At 36.0% G+C, this 17418-nt stretch overlaps 1 protein-coding gene across 5 annotated transcripts in view; it reads left to right on the top strand.

Annotated features, from left to right (window-relative positions):
* Window positions 1–17418, top strand: part of CENPE (centromere protein E) — a 76939-nt gene that overhangs the window by 28065 nt on the left and 31456 nt on the right. For 4 of the 5 annotated variants that reach the window (XM_013054032.2, XM_045067072.1, XM_013054031.2 and 1 more), the window contains 13 exons: window positions 935–1249; window positions 1364–1636; window positions 1790–1954; window positions 6019–6222; window positions 7818–7976; window positions 11609–11899; window positions 12024–12182; window positions 13183–13473; window positions 14883–15125; window positions 15280–15438; window positions 15862–16149; window positions 16300–16404; window positions 16584–16871. In XM_013054032.2, the coding sequence (XP_012909486.1) occupies window positions 935–1249; window positions 1364–1636; window positions 1790–1954; window positions 6019–6222; window positions 7818–7976; window positions 11609–11899; window positions 12024–12182; window positions 13183–13473; window positions 14883–15125; window positions 15280–15438; window positions 15862–16149; window positions 16300–16404; window positions 16584–16871 (2940 nt within the window). The remainder of the gene's footprint in view (window positions 1–934; window positions 1250–1363; window positions 1637–1789; window positions 1955–6018; window positions 6223–7817; window positions 7977–11608; window positions 11900–12023; window positions 12183–13182; window positions 13474–14882; window positions 15126–15279; window positions 15439–15861; window positions 16150–16299; window positions 16405–16583; window positions 16872–17418) is intronic. The other variant, XM_045067073.1, reaches the window with a different exon arrangement.

Here is a 17418-nt window from a genome sequence, read left to right as displayed (position 1 = left end):
CAAATGGCAGATATCATGCTAAAGGACTCTAGGAACATTAATTAGTCATTCTAAAAACTCTTTAAAGTAGGTGCTGTTTTTTAGCTCAGCAAGTAGTTATGAAGCCAGTAGTTGAGCCAAACAGAAGTGCCTCCTATCCTGAGCCCATGATTGAAACAACCCTGCTGTGTTACCCCTGTCCTTAGTCTCTGCTTTAAGTTTGCTTCTCTTCTTCGCACCATTTCTACTTTACCATTAACAAGGATTGTACTGTTCATAAGCTGGATATGGTTTATTTAAATAATAATTCAAATAAACCTTAATTATTTAAATCATTCAGGGATTACATTTTTAGAAATTGGAGCTGCATTCAAAGGCTTTAGAAAAAATGTGTCAAATTCTAAGAAAAAAAAAACAAAAAATGATACACCAAGAAGTTAGAAAATACTTTAGAATGATAGATAAGGAAATAAAGACACATCCTGAAATAATGTTTTTCTACTGAGTATCCTTCTCCATGTAATCCTTATTAGAACCCAAAGAGATTAGAAAACAAAACTGAAGGTAAAGTTAAAGAGGATAATATACAGGGATGGTAACAATAAAAATGTTGCCTTTAGGGGCACCTGAGTGGCTCAGTGGGTTAAGCCAATGCCTTCAGCTCAGGTCATGATCTCAGGGTCCTGGGATCGAGCCCCACATGGGGCTCTCAGAGCTCAGCAGGGAGCCTGCTTCCCCCTCTCTCTCTATCTGCCTGTCTGCCTACTTGTGATCTCTCTCTGTCAAATAAATAAAACCTTTAAAAAAAAAAAAATGTTGCCTTTACTTAGTAAAATCTTTGCTTAATTTCAATGTCTTCCCCTCCCCCAACCCCAAGGAAACTTTGTTTCACCTAAAAGCTGCTTCAGTAGATCCTACAATGCTAACATAGCTAAATTTTACTTCTTTTCCATAGATGCATGATAAATCTGAAGAACTTTGTATAATAACATCAGAAAGAGACAAATTGTTTTCAGAAGTAGTTCAAAAGGAAAGTAGAATTCAAGACTTACTTGAAGAAATTGGGAAAACTAAAAATGACCTAGCAACTACCCAGTTGAATTACGAAAACACTGACCAAGAATTCCAAGATTTTAAAAATCATCATATTGAATTTGAGCAAAAGTATAAAATGGTCCTTGAGGAGAATGCAAGAATGAATCAGGAAATAGGAAATCTCTCCAAACAAGCTCAAAAACTCGGTTTAAGTTTGGATGCTTTGAACACAGAGGTTGGTACAAGACATCCTCTAGGGAAGCAGTCTTTAGCCTTCTGAGGTTTGGCTTCCATATGTATATACCACAGAATGCTCTGCTTTTCACATTTACTTTTTCTTATTTTAAAGCTTGCTCCCAAATCTGAAGAACTTCAGCCAAAAACAACTGAGAGTCAAAAAAGTTCAAATGAAGTGGAAGAGCTGAAGGAACAATTAGAAAATAGAGATTTGAGGCTGCAAACTATGGAAAAGGAAAAAACAATGATCGCTGAGCAACTTCAACAAACTTTAGCAGAAGTAAGAACCTTAACCCAAGAAAAGGAGGACCTAAAACAACTCCAGGAGAGCCTGCACATTGAGAGGGACCAACTCAAAAGTGACATTCAGGATACTGTAAACATGGTAAGGCTATGACTGAGTAAACTGAAAACGCAGAGCCTCTTTACAAACAGTACCGGAGCCATCACTCGTGATTAATGATCTAGTAGTCACTATACAATTACTTCCACTATTTCATATTATTCTAATGGAAATTGTTTTATTTCTCTGACAAAGAATATAGATACCCAAGAACAATTAAGAAATGCTCTTGAATCTTTGAAACAACACCAAGAAACAATTAACACACTAAAAATGAAAGTTTCTGAGGAAACTTCCAGGAGTTTGCATACAGAGGAGAACCTAGGAGAAAGAGAAACTAAGGATGAATTCCAGGAAAAGGTAAATGGTGTTTCCATTCAAAGTTTTATATATGTGTAGATGAGCTTTCTCTTCTACCTCAAACACTTAAGTACATGCTGATAATTGCAATCTTGTTTATTATTCACAGTGCTGTTAACTAACAATACTTTATAAGCTGTAACCCTAATGTCTTTAAGATAATTTCAGATATAATTGCTTAAAATCAATTTAAAAAAATAAACAAAAATTAATTCAAACTTTGAGCTGATATTTTCTGAGGCCTGATGTATTTTAAATGTCTTTAAAAACCCCTTTGAATTCTAAGAATATAAGAGAGATTACTAATTATTAACCATGTCTAAAATATTTGTTTTATGACAGATTTTACATAATAAACTTGCTTAGAGATCCCTATAAAATCAATGTGTATATTTTATTTATGCCTGTTTTCTAGGGTTTATGCCATAATTTAACTATCAGGTTTTTAAATCTCACCTTAATTTATTCTAAGTAGTATGGTTTATTTTGTTCTGAGATCTTAGGAGAGTAAGGGCTTAGCTGGTTTTTTAATTATGTACAAGAAAGGCTACGAGATGCTAATGATGATTTTTTTTTTTTTTTAAGAGATATGTGTTAGTCCAATAGGGCAGCCATCACAAAATATCACAGACTGCTGGCTAAAACAACAGAAATTTTCTTTCTCCTGGTTGTGGAGGCTAGAAGTCCAAGATTAAGGTGCTAGAAAATTTAGTTTCCGTTAAGTCTTCTCTTCGCTGCATACAGATAGCACCTTCCTTCTGTGTTCTCCCAAAACATTTCTCCTATGCTCAAGTTGAGAAGGAGCACTGGTGTTTCTTCCTCTACTTAAAAGGACACCAATCCCGGGGCGCCTGGGTGCTTCAGTCAGTTGGGTGACTGATTCTTGATTTCAGGTCAGGTCTTGATCTCAGGGTTGTGAGTTTGAGCCCCACGTCTGACTCTGCACTGGGCATGGAGCTGAATGAATGAATGAATGGACACCAGTCCTGTGGTATTAGGGCTCCAGTTTTATGACCTCATTTAATTACCTTAATTACCCACCTTAAAGGCTTTCTCTTCACATATAGTCACATAGGGTTTAGGAGTTCAACATGAATATTGGGAGGACACAATTCAGTCCGTAACAGGTAATTGTCTATAATTTTACCCAATGGATTCATTTACTTTATACATTTCTGTTTTTCAAAAGTGCCTTTGATATATATTATCAACAAGGTATTTTATACTCTCTTTCAATTTTATGCACTTAATACTATTTAATCCAAAATATTTGCTACTAGGAATTTAAAACATCCATCAGTGGAAGACTGGTGAAATAATCTTTCATACATCCATAGCTTGGAATTGCATATGTATATATAATATGTATCTATGTACATAGATAATGCAACTGGGTTTATACAGTCATAAAATTTTTAAAAACTGCATATTACATGCAAACAGAAAAATCACCAGGATGGACATATTATTAACTAAAAACAAATACTGCTTCAGAATAATTCAGTAAGCTTCAACTTATATAAATAAATCTCTTTATAGATGTATATGCTTTATATAATGTGACTTTATATAATGTGCTTTTTTCCCCCATTTGCCGTGGGGTACAGTATTTTTGCCTTGGAAAAGCTTTTCCTCTCTCTCCCTATGCTTTAGTACTTCTCTCGTAGAAAAGCATTTTCACTTGTTCTATATGTTTTATGTTCATAGCTTATCTATAGTTTGGATCAATCAAATGAGCCAAAGGCATTTGACTTTGATTTAAAATTTATAACTTTCACTTTCATTGGGGGAAGGTTTTTTGAAAAGATTTTTGAAAGTAAGATACAACAATTAATAGCTGCTTTTAAACAAATGCAAAAATGCAGTCATAGGGCCTCATGAGAAGGGGTGTAATAGCAGAAGAGTAAGGGAAAAGGAGAGTTCTGTTCACTGGGACCAGCTGGTGTGTAGTATTAAGTTTATGTTAGAAGCATCTATGTTGATAAAAAAGGTCCAACAGGCTTTTCTGTTTCCCAGGGGTTTCTCAAATCTGGGATGGAAGGCTGGGGTCAGCTTGGTCTTCTGTTACTATTGTTAATGATGGAATCCCACATGGACCCCTCTGTTCATCTGGGCCCCACAGGGCTGCATTAGTAGGTCTCTCATAAATCCCCTAAAGGTGCCCACATTGAATCCTACTTGATGTTTCTCTCTCTAGAAAGGCAGTTTCTCTAGTGTCTTGCAACAGAAAGTTTAAACAATGATTAGTAAGCTTATCTCATGTAAAGGACACAATTCTTTTTTTATTTAATAATAAAATCTGTTAGATTTTCTCATGGTAGCTGAAATACTTTCTAGGCTGAGTTTAGTTCTAAAATATCCTTTGGGTATTCTCACATACTTTGTCTCAGCCTGCTTTGTCCTTGTGTACAGTCCTATATTTAGGAGCACAGATGTAAAATTCTGAAGTACAGTATCTGACAAACTCATCCCAATGACTCTTTGTTCTTTACCTTAAGTTCTAATGTATTAGATCTGTGTTTGCCATTGTTAGAAATGCAAGCATATGCTAATAGTAAGATAATAGTAAAAGTATGATTTGTCCAAACCCATTCTAGAGAATTGAGCAACTACTCAAAATTATAATTTGAAGATTAGGTAACAGCATGGGAAAATGTATGTGATCTAAATGGAATAAAGCAAAATTGAATATTTTATATATATATACTTAAAATTACTGTATTCAAAAGAAATTTTTCAAGGACAGACTCTAAAAGGAAATATTCTAGAATTCTGGTAGTGGGTTGTGTGAAGCTGGTACATTGGATGATTTTTTGTTCTCTTTGTTTTTTAGTTTTTTTCCAATTTAATTGTAGATTATTATAAAAACTTTTTTGGGGGCGCCTGGGAGGCTCAGTGGGTTGCGCCTCTGCCTTCGGCTCAGGTCATGATCCCAGTGTCCTGAGATCGAGCCCCGCATCGGGCTCTCTGCTCGGCAGGAAGCCTGCTTTCCTTCTTTTCTCTCTGCCTGCCTCTCTGGCTACTTGTGACCTCTGTCTGTCAAATAAATTAAAAAAAAAAAAAGTTTAAAAAGCTTTTTTTAAAGATTTTATTTATTGGAGCAAGAGAGAGAGCATGGGTAGGGACAGAGGAGAGGAAAAGAGAACCTCAAGCAGACTCCCCACTGAATGTGGTGCCTGACACAGGGCTAGATCTCACAACCCTGAGACCGTAACTCAAGCCAAATCAAGAATCAGATGCTTAACTGACTGAGCCACCCAGGTACCCCATTATTAAAATTTTTTAAAACTTCATCAAATACAACCAATATGGAGCTATATTTATTTTCTGGGTGTGTAAAGTTACATAGTGATAACCTAATTTCACACCAATGATTTTAATGCCAGTCTTCGTCTCACTTGATCAAGAAGGATACATGTTAGGTTACCTTTGCTTAAGACTTACTTATGGATAAATTAATTTATATAACATGCTTTTTTTAAGCAGAACATAAAAAGTATGTATTTTTAAAAGGTGGATTTTACTACTATAATATTAAATCTATTTTTATCAAAGTTATTTTGCCCTCTCATATGATAAAACTCCAACCTTTTGTGAATACGACTGCTTCTGAAAATAATGATTTGTTGTGAGTTGGAGCATAGAGAATCATTTTCAGCTTTTGATGAAAAGAACATGGTGGAGTTCAAGGTGGCTTACTCTTTCTTAAAATCAGGTTGACCCATCATCATACATGAAGATAATTGTTAATTATCTACAGCTGTTCAGGTAGTTCTTAACCCATGAAAAAGAGTACACTTAAGGGCACAAACTCTAGAGCCAGACCTCTTGGCTTCAAATCCTGAGTGACCTTGGGCAAGTGACCTATCATCCTCTCTCAGATTCATGTTCCACATCTGTCAAATGGAAATAATATTCCTACCTACCTCATAAGGTTAGAGTGAAGAGTAAATGTGTCAATAAATGAAAAGAATGCCTGGTAAATAATAAGTAATGTAAGTTTTTGCAATTTTCATTACTATTAAAATTGTAATTAACTGAGAAATTCTTTATTTACATTTTAGATGGTTGACACAAATAAAAAACAGAATTTGAAAGCTAAAAATACTCAAGCACTGATTGTGAATGTTGAAGATAATGAGCTAACTGAGCAACAGAGAAAGATGTTTTCTTTAATACAGGAGAAAAATGAACTGCAACAAATGTTAGAGAGTATTACAGCAGAAAAGGAACAATTACAGACTGACCTAAGGGAAAATATTGAAATGGTAGGATTTAGCACATAATTAGCAATATATTCTTGTCTTGCATGTTGTGGATTTTTACAACTTTATTGAGGCATAATTTACATGTGAGAAATGCAAGTGTACAGTTTGATGACTTTTGACAAATGTCTCTATTTGTGTACCCTCCTCCCCAGTCAAGGTGTAGAACATTCACCTCTCCCTTCAGAGCTCTCTTGTGCCTGGACCCCTGCAATTCTGATCTCACTCTCTACCCCATGTAGTCGCTGTCCTGATGGTTTTTAACCGTAAGACACTTTGTCTCTTCTAGAACTCCATACAAATAGAATCATACAGCATGTACTCTTTTGTACCTTACTTTTTTTACACTCCTTTTGATTGCAGGGTAGTGTTCCATGTATGAATAGGCCACAAGTTGTTTAGCCTTTCTCCTGTTGATGGAAATTTGAGTTCTGTCCACTGTTTGGCTATTTTGAGTGAAACTGTTGTAAACATTCTTACACAAAACTTTTTATGAACATTTCTTTTTAAAAGTTCTCAAGTGTATCTAAATGGAATAGCAAGGTCATAGCAGATTACTAGACTGATTTCCAAAGTAGTTGTGCCATTTTACATTCCCAGCAGCAAATTAAGAGAATTCTGATGATTTCACATCCTCACCAATGCTTCATATTATTGGTGTTTTCAATGTTAGCCATCCTATTGGGTATGTACCTCATTGTTTTCATTTGCCTTTCCTTAACGATTAAGGATATTGATCATCTTTTCATATGCTTATTGGCCATTGCATATCTATCTATAAATTATCTGTTCTCTCGGTGATGTGTTATAGATTTTAGTGTACATGTCTTTATTCACGTTTTGTTAAATTTGTCTCTAAATGTTTCTTTTCATTTATTCTGTTGTAATTTTTAAACTTCATTGTTAATGTTTGCCATATTGTCAAATCTACTTTAGTTTTTGATTCCGTATTTAGAGACAATATAATATGTATAGATTTGAAATTGACATTTTTTTGAAGTTTGCTGTGGATTATAGGAGAACCTGAACTTTTGTATAATTTCCCATATTTCTTGGGGTTTTCTGGTCAAAAGAGCTAAGTTCAAAGAAGAATACAGACAAAAGTCATAGTCTGTTCTTGGTCTCATGTTTGTGGTGTTTTTGTGGTCATGACTTGAGACTGTCACTGTTTAAGCTAGGGTTAGCCTACATCATGCTAGCAAAAGATAGTTGCCATTTTGAGCTTGCTGTTAACTGGTGCTCTAAATCATAACTATTCTGGCGTATGAAGAGCCCATAACTAGTCTTGTCATCAGCCCATGAAAGTTAGAAATAGTCTCCTTTGGCTTAAGGGTAGAAAATGGGCAAACCTCTCAAGATAAAATATTAAATCCAGTTCTAATTTTCATGATAGGAATGTAAGTGAAGTAGTAATGAAACAGCATAAAAAATAGATGTTTGGCATCTATATGATTAAATTAAAGACTCTCTAAGATAGCCTTTTCCAATAGAGTTTACCATGATTTCTTCATTTTTAGGCTGAGGTAAATGCTGATTTTTACCTGATTTATAAATGTAAGGTAATATGTATCTTAATCTCAACTTTTTTAAAATTCTAGACTATTGAAAACCAAGAAGAATTAAGAATTCTTAGAGATGAACTTAAAAAGCAGCAAGAGCTCGTCGTACAAGAAAAGAACCACACCATAAAGAAAGAGGAAGAGATTTCTAGGACCTGTGAGAAATTAGTAGAAGTTGAAGAAAAGCTAAAGGAAAAGGTGAATTTTTAAGTTACCTTCCCAACCATATTATATTTCCTGACTAAACTTTTTTTTTTTTTTAACACATTTTGATTGCTCTAGAGCTAAATTCTAAAAATAGCATGTATCTCCCAAGTGAACACATCTTAATGCTAATATTGTGGACAGTTTCAACTCATACCTATATTCAAACCAACACTCTTTTTTTTTTTAATTAACATATAATGTATTATTTGCTTCACGGATACGGGTCTGTGAATCATCAGTCTTACACAATTCACAACATTCACCATAGCACATACTCTCCCCAATGTCCATGACCCAGCCACCCTATCCCTCCCCCTATCCCTCAGGAACCCTCAGTTTGTTTCCTGAGATTAAGAGTCTCTTATGGTTTGTCTCCCTCCCGATCCCATCTTGTCCCTCTCTATCTCCCATGACCCCCCACCCTGCCTCTCAAATATCAGAGACATTATATGATAATTGTCTTTCTCTGATTAACTTATTTTGCTCAACATAATAGCCTCTAGTTCCATGCACGTCATTGCAAATGGCAAGATTTTGGTTTTTTGATGGCTACATAGTATTCCTCTGTGTGTGTGTGTGTGTGTGTGTGTGTGTGTGTGTGTGTCTATACCACATCTTCTTTATCCATTCATCTGTTGATGGACATCTAGGTTCTTTCCATAATTTGGCTATTGTGGACATTGCTGCTATAAACATTCGGGTACATGTGCCCCTTCAGATCACTACCTTTGTATCTTTAGGGTAAATACCCAGTAGTGCAATTGCTGGGTCATAGGGTAGCTCTATTTTCAACTTCTTGAGGAGCCTCGATACTGCTTTCCATAGTGGCTACATCAGCTTGCATTCCCACCAACAGTGTAGGAGGGTTCCCCTTTCTCCGCATCCTCACCAACATCTGTCAATTCCCGACTTGTTAATTTTAGCCATTCTGCTGGTATGAGGTAGTATCTCACTGTGGTTTTGATTAATATTTCCCTGATGCCAAGTGATGTTGAGCACTTTTTCATGAGTCTGTTGGTCATTTGGATGTCTTCTTTGCAGAAATGTCTGTTCATGTCCTCTGCCCATTTCTTGATTGGATTATTTGTTCTTTGGGTGTTGAGTTTGATAAGTTCTTTACAGCTTTTGGATACTAGCCCTTTATCCAATATGTCATTTGCAAATGTCTTCTCCCATTCTGTCAGTTGTCTTTTGTTAACCAACACTGTTTGTGAGGATTATATTATTCTCATCTTCAGATGAGAGAGGCCTTGATTCATTTAAATTATCATATAATATATTCATTCATCAGAAACTTTTTGGAAACTACCATAGCCTAGATGCTGTTCTGGGTGCTTGAGATCCATTAGTCAATAACACAAAGATCCTGCCTTTATTAAGATACAGTAGTGATTCTTTAAAATGTAAGCTTTATGACTATTACCATCTCTTAGACGTTTACAGTTTCCTGTCTCGTTTCTTTTATGGAAGTAAGGTGCTGTTGTAGTATTTGTACTGTAATAATTGTACTGCCCATGTAAGAGCTTTCTATTTACTCTAAGGACAGTGCCACATGCATTATAAATGATATATTAAGATTTCCACTGCACTTCTGTGGAGTGTTTTTCTCCTACTAAGTATTCTCTTATTTCTCCTTCCTTTCACTATAACCTAACTAAATTTACTAAAACCTGATGTCTGTTTCATACTCATTCTAAAGAAGTTAAATTAATAGGCTTATGTAAATTTAATGCCTCAGTAATGAGCACTAGGTATTACATAAGACTGACGGATCACTGACCTCTACCTCTGAAACTAATAATACATTATATGTTAGTTAGTTGAATTTAAAAAAATAAAGAGATATAGACTTATGCATATTTATTAACTTAAAAAAGTTAATGCCTCACTAAAATTAACAACTCAGGAAACAACACAGGTTGATGAGGATGCAGAGAAAGAGGAACCCTCTTACACTCTTCGTGGAAATGCAAACTGGTACAGCCATTCTGTAAAACAGTATGGAGGTTCCTCAAAAAGTTATAAATAGAGCTACCCTACAATCCAGCAATAGAATTACCGGGTATTTATCCAAAGAATACGAACAGATTCGAAGGTGCATATTCACTCCAATATTTATAGCAACAATGTCCATAATACCCACAATATAGAAAGAGCCCAGATGTCCGTTGACAGATGAATGGATAAAGAAGATGTGATGGTATATATATTTATAATGGAATATGACTCAGCCATCAAAAAGAACGAAATCTTGCTATATACAATGATGTGGATGGAGATCATTATACTAAGCAAAATAAGTCAGAGAAAGACAAATACCATATGATTTCACTCATGGGTGGAATTTAAGAAACAAAACAGATGAACATAGGGGAAGGGAAGGAAAAATAAAATAAGACAAAAACAGGGAAGCAAACCATAAATTCTCAATTATAGGAAACAAACTGAGGGTTGCTGGAGGGGAGGTGGGTGGAGGAATGGGGTAACTGGGTGATGGGCATTAAGGAGGGGACTTGAAGTAAGCAGCACTGGGTGTTATATGCAACTGATAAATCACTAAATTCTACCTCTGAAACTAATACACTATATGTTAATTAAATTGAATTTAAATAAGTTTAAAAAAATTAGTGTCTCAGTGGTTTTTTGAGCTACCCCGTAAGGACCTTATTAGAAGTAAAAAATAGATTATCCAAAAATTTTTAGGAGATGAGGAATTATAGTTATTTGTCAATTATACCTTTATATTTAATTAATCTTTTTTTAAGTTTTTCTCATATTCACTTTGTTTCCTTGATTAACCTACTGACACTGTATTAGTTTCCTGGACCCTCTATCAAATTACCATAAACTTGGTGACCTAAAGAACAACAAATTTATTGTTAGATGTCTGGATCTTAGAGGCCCAAAATCAAGTTGCTGGCAATACCATGCTCCCTCTGAAGGCTCTAGGGAAGAATGTCTCCTTGCATCTAATAACTGTCCTTCACTCCCAGCTGCCCTTAGTGTGCTGGGCTTATAGCTTTATCACTCTTATCTCTGCCTCATCTTCACTGGACTTTCTCTGTATCTCTGTGTGTCCTTTTTGTCTCTAATAAGGACATTCTGCATTTAGGGCCCACCCTAATCCAATAGGATTTTTTCTCAACGCTTAATTAATTACATCTGCAAAAACTGTACTTTCAAGTAAGGTGATATTCTGAAGTTCTGAATCGACTTGAATTTTGGGTAGGACACTATTCAGCCCACTACCGTCACCATGCTTAGAAGGATACTTTACTTTTAAAGCTGCTTGTCTGTATACATTGGGAGTGTAGCCAGGGCTGTGATAATGATTATTTCAGTTCAGCAAAGTATATTTCACATGAGATTTTAAGAGTATATAGGGAAATTGATAATTAAAAATTTTATTTCTTAGGGCACCTGGCTTAGTGGTTTAAAGCCTCTGCCTTCAGCTGGGGCCATGATCCCAGGGTCCTCTGCTCGGGCTCTCTGCTCGGCGGGGTACCTGCTTCCCTTCCTCTCTCTCTGCCTGCCCCTCTGCCTACTTGTGATCTCTGTCAATAAATAAATAAAAATCTTTTTTAAAATAAATAAATAAATAAATAAATTTTTTTTTTCTTAAGAGCCAACAACTACAAGAAAAACAGGTACAACTTCTTAGTGTACAAGAAGAAATGAATGAGATGCAGGAAAAGATGAATGAAATGGAGAATTTGAAGAATGAATTAAGAAACCAAGAATTAACATTGGGACGTATAGAAATGGAGAAGCTGGAATTGGCTCAGAAGCTCCATGAAAATTATGAGGAAATGAAATCCATAACCAAAGAAAGAAATGATCTAAAGGAATTACAAGAATCATTTGAAATAGAGAGAGAGAAACTTAAAGGATACATAAAAGAAATTGAAGATACAGTAAGTTATTACCCTTATCTTTCATCTATTGAATGTTTCTTTAAAATGGAGCCAGTTGGAAAAGGGGGAGGCAATGTTAAGTTAATCTGGCTGAAATATTCATTAAATATCACTTCCTACTAAGGGTCTAGAAACAAAAGAAGAACTAAAAATTGCCCACGTGCATCTTAAAGAACAACAAGAAACTATTGACGAGCTAAGAAAAAACATTTCTGAGAAGGCAGCTCAAATAATAAATATTCAGAAGCGTTTAGAAAAATCCAATACTGAATTACAAGAAAAGGTATGTCCCTTCTTCTCTCATTTGTCCCTTCTTTCCTTTTTTCTTTGAAGGAAAGATGAGCAATAAGTAGTGACTATGTTAGTAGTTCATCCATTTATTGGATACTATTTATTGAGTGTGTAATATGGCAGGCAGAGTCCTGGGTTATAGAAATAAAATGGGAACAAGGTGAACAAAATTTCTATGATTATAGAGCTTACTCTAGTAGAAAGAGGTAACTAGTAAATTAGTAAATGAATGAATAATATAATTTAACATAATGGCAAGTACTGTAGAGGAAATAAAACATTGGGATAAGTGAACCAACTTATGTTAAAGGCTGCTGTGTGCAAGCCATTGAAACTATGGATATGACTAAGACATTGTTCTCTCCACACACACACACCCCAGTATGGGCATATAAAATAATCCCTCAATTTGAGTAGGACAAATGCAGAAATACGATATGCACAGTTACATGGAACCACAAATGACCATAGGAAAGAAGAATTAATCTGTAAACAAAAAAATTGGCACATAGCATTGGAGCTCATCCGAGAATTAGGGACCATTATTTATTGAGATGTAATCTGCTCAGTGATTATTTTTCTCCTGTGGCATTTGGGAACTAGTATAGAAATGAAGAAGTGTGCAAGTGACAGAATTAACAGTGTGTTAGTCAAGTATAAGAATTGATTCACTTTGGTTGTAAGCTAGAGCAAAAGAAAATTATGGCAGAATATGACCAGCAGAAAAGTCATAAATAGCTTCAGTAGGAATCAAGAGAAAATTAATAAGATGGAGTTCATGATCCACAGTTAGCTATGGTTTCAGGATCACTTATTTCTGTGGATAGTATCCTCATCTTGTCCCTTTAAAAAATTATGATAACATGGCAGCAGCTCTTTCTGGCCATGGGTCCTGTCCCCCTATTTTGATAAAATCACCTTTTTGCACACACACAAAAAATTATGATAATAATCTCTAGATAGTAACCTTGGTGTTTTATGCATATCACAAGATCCCAGTGCTTCCTGAGGAACAGGAGCTACTGCGTAATGTGAAAGAAGTCAGTAGTACTCAGGGAACAATGGATGAAGTGGAGCTGTTGGAAAAGCAGTCCAAAGCCAAGGAGTCAGTGACACCGGCATGCACAGAAATAGAAAGGATCAAGTTGACTGAAAAACTTCCAGAAAGTCATGAAGAAACAAAATCTCTGACTGAGGAAAGAGACAACCTTCAAACGATAAAAGAAGCGGTTCAGGTTGGACAAGATCAGCGGCAAGAAGACATTAGAGAAACGTTGGCTCAAGTAAGTTTCATCCTTTCCTTCCATTTAATAAGTGTTTTATGGGAATCAATCTTGGGGAAAGGAAGGTGCTGTGTTATAGTTACAATGTTATGATCATGTTTTCTTTAAATGTCTCTTGATTATGAAGTGATTAGAAATAGAACTAAAATTATAAATACTAAAAAAATGCTGAAATTGAGAGAAAACATTTCAGAAAAGACAGCAGTCTTCTTTTTTTGTAAGATTTTATTTATTTGACAGAGAGAGATCACAAGTAGGCAGGCAGGCAGAAAGAGAGAAGGGGAAGCAGGCTCCCTGCTGAGCAGAGAGCCATAGGATCATGACCTGAGCCGAAGGCAGAGGTTTTAACCCACTGAGCCACCCAGGCGCCCTGACAGCAGTCTTCTTAAATATTTAAAAATGATTTAGAAAAACCAATTACAGGAAAGGATAAAGCCAGAAAAACCATGTTTTTCCCTTCTTTAAATCTATTCCTACAGCATCTCATAAGGCACTTCCTCAATCTGAGAATCACCCTTCCTTCCCAGTATCCTTTCCTCCCACTCATTCTATAATCCAAGCACCAAACCTTGTTGATTTTAAGTTGCTTATGTGTGTCTGGGTGCATGTGTGTATGTGTGTGTGTGAAATCTTCCACCTTTTCTCCCCACATTGCCAACACCTTAATCCAAGCCATCATTATTTCTGTCCCTGGCTTTCTGCGGTAGCCTTCTTATTGGTCTACCCATATTCATTCCTGTACTTCTGTAATTCATTTGCCATTCTGAACCCAAACAATATTTTCTTCTTAAAAACGCTTTAATAGTCTATCCCTCCTCTTGAACCAAAGACTGGAATTCTTCACACGGCCTCTGAGGCCCTGGGTCCCATTCCTTGCTGGTCTCCAGCCTTATTTCTGCTCACTCTTAGCCCCGCTCATGATACTCCAGCTTAGGCTTCTTCATCTCGTGGCTTCCAGATGTTCTGGTCTCACTGCCTGCAGCATTTTTCTCCACCCACACCTAATTAATACTCTCACCCTTTAGTTCTCAACTGAAGATTTCCATCCCCCAGGAAGGCATCCTAACCACTCAGGGTAAATTAGGTTTACCACATACCCTGCAGGAACCCAGAAACTCCTTTGGTAAGATTTGGCATAATGTCTCTTTCCCTCTAAAGTGCAAGTCTCAAAAAGGCGAAGATTATGTAAGTCTCTTCTACCATTGTATCTCCAGCCTCTAAGAGGGTAGTAACAACACAGTTGAGCCCTCAGGAAATACCTGCTCAATACCTGAGTAATGACGAGTGGGAGAGTGAAAAGAATGCTCTGTAATGAGCCACTGAATCCTGACTTAATCATTTTAGAAAAGGTCCTGATTTCTTTTCCCCTAGACTAAAAGATCTTTGGCTGTCAACACTATTGTTTTTAGGATTCGCTTAAGATCCAGGATCCTCAAGACAAACAAGATCAGTCCTTCAATGTGAAAGAAAAGTACGAGGAGGCTGAGGAAATTCTGAGTGAGCTGGAGCTACCGCAAGAGCAGCTCGAAGCTAGAGAGGCGGCACTGCCACGAGCCGGCGTGGAAAGGCTTGAGATGGCGGAGGGGCTGCGAGAAGTTCTTCAGTCTGAAACTCACCAACTCAAAGAAAACATGCGAGAAATGACAGCTATGGTAAGTTTCATCCTTTCCCCCATATGCTTTTTTTTTTTAAATTATTTTATAAGCAGGTATTTTTTGTAAAAATTAAACCTTTGGGAAAAGGAGTTAGAGTATGATGGCTATAATGTTTCTATAAATTTCTCAATAATTTCCTCTAATAATAAAGTATCTGGCAACTGAAGAGGAACTGAAAGTTGCTCGTTGTCACCTGAAAGAACAGGAGGAAACTATTGATAAGCTGAGAATGAATCTTTCCCAGAGGGAAACTGAACTCTCCAGCCTTCGAAAGGAATTACAAACAACTAATAATGAATTACAGAAAAAGGTAAATTGGGGATGAAGGGCATGTAGGAAAAAACCTGAGGGAACTAGTTAACTGAACTACAGAAACTAATTTTGCATGCTAGATTGTTATCCAGAACATTCTGGGTGTTTTTCCTTTAGAAACTAAAACAGATCTGGGACTCCTGGGTAACTCAGACTGTTAAGCATCTGCCTTCAACTCAGATCATGATCTTAGGGTCTTGGGATCAGGTCCCGCACTCAGTAGGAAGCCTGCTTCTCCCTCTATCTCCACCTCTTTCCCCCCATCCTCTTGCTCTCTCTTTCTTTCTGTCAAATAAATAAAATCTCTTAAAAAAAAAAAAAAGGAAAATAAATCTGTATATATACACACCCATACACATATATAAATACACACATTTTACATGTATGTATATTTTGGTTGTTAATTTATTATTATTTTAAGATCCAAGAGCTTCATGAGAAACAGGAACAATTTATTAGCACCAAAGAAATCACTGAGATGCAGGAAAAAATGAGTGAACTGGAGCAATTAAAGGAGCAACTCAAAGTCAAAGATTCATCATTGCAAAGTATAGAAAGTGAGAGGCTCAAGTTGACTGAGAAACTTCAGGAAAGTCAAGATAAAATAAAAATTATAATTAAGGAAAGAGATGAACTGAAAAGGGTGCAGGAGATTCTTCAGATGGAGAGAGACCAACTCAAAGAAAACATTAAAGAAGCTGTAGCTGAAGTAAGTGTCCTTCTTCTAATTTTTTTTAGGTACAAAAACAATGCTAAGATAGTTAACAGTGATATTCCGTGTTATTTTATTAACTTTTATTCAATCAGAAAGGGACTGAAAATCAAAAAGGAACTAAAAACTACTTATGTTCTTTTGAAGGAGTACCAACAAACCGTTAGTATGAGGAATATTTCAAAGAAGACAGAACAAAAAGCAAATATTGAAAGAGATGCAGAAAATTCAGATGCTGAATCACAGGAAAAGGTAAGGTCTTATTTTGTTAAGTTGGAAAATGACATCTGATTATTGTGTTGCTCATTTCCCTGTGGAAGAAAACAGTATGTACATTAGATAAAATGTAAAGATGACTGACTTAATTTAGAAACAATTCCTCTTTTTCCTACAAATTTCTGCCTGTGTCCCAACTTGTTTTATTTTCTCAGATTCCAGAACTTCAGGAAAAAGAACATCAGCTTCTTATGATGAAAGCTGTCAGTGAGACTCAGGAAAAAATATGTGATGTGGAATACTTCAAGAACAAGTTTGAGGCCCAGAAGTCAATTCTGGAAAATACAGAAATGGAGAATGTAAGGTTAACTCAGAGACTTCATGAAAACCTTGAAGAAATGAGATCTGTTATCAAAGAAAGAGATGATCTTAGGAATATAGAGGAAACTCTCAAAGTAGAGAGAGACCAGCTCGAGGAAAACCTGAGAGAAACTGTAATTAGAGTAAGTTACCGTCTTTCCCCCATCCTATAAATACGATTTTGTGTCCTAAAAGAATCATGGGTGATAGGGTTGGTGGGAACGTAAAACTGGTCCAACCTTGGGGAAGGTTGGAGGGGGGATGTTTGGTACTATCTTCAAATATTTCGATAAATTTATTCATTGACCCCAAAAGTCCAGTCATAGCTATTTATCTTGTACACATTAACACAAATTGTACAAAGATACCTGTAGAAGGATATCCATTGCAAAAATTGTAATAATAAAACAAAGCAAACCAAAAAATAGGGAAAATGCTTAATGTCCATTAGCAGGGGACTGGTTAATTAAGTGCCACACATCCAGACCATAGAATACTAGGCCACCAGTAAAGAAAGAGGTAGTACCATGGTGCTGATTTGGAAATATCCTATTAAGGAAACGGGTAAATTGTAGAGTAATATATCTAGCATGTATTGACATTTAAGATGAACTTAGAGGATGAGTCCTAATGGAGGCAGGGGGCATAATTACCTCTTACCTTCTCACTGTTTAAATTTTGTTACTCTGA

Source organism: Mustela putorius, unplaced genomic scaffold (genome assembly GCF_011764305.1).
Source record: "Mustela putorius furo isolate JIRA1106 unplaced genomic scaffold, ASM1176430v1.1 tig00003871_pilon_pilon_pilon, whole genome shotgun sequence".
In the NCBI taxonomy this organism is placed as follows: Eukaryota; Metazoa; Chordata; class Mammalia; order Carnivora; family Mustelidae; genus Mustela; species Mustela putorius.
This window is presented reverse-complemented; position numbering and strand designations above follow the sequence as displayed.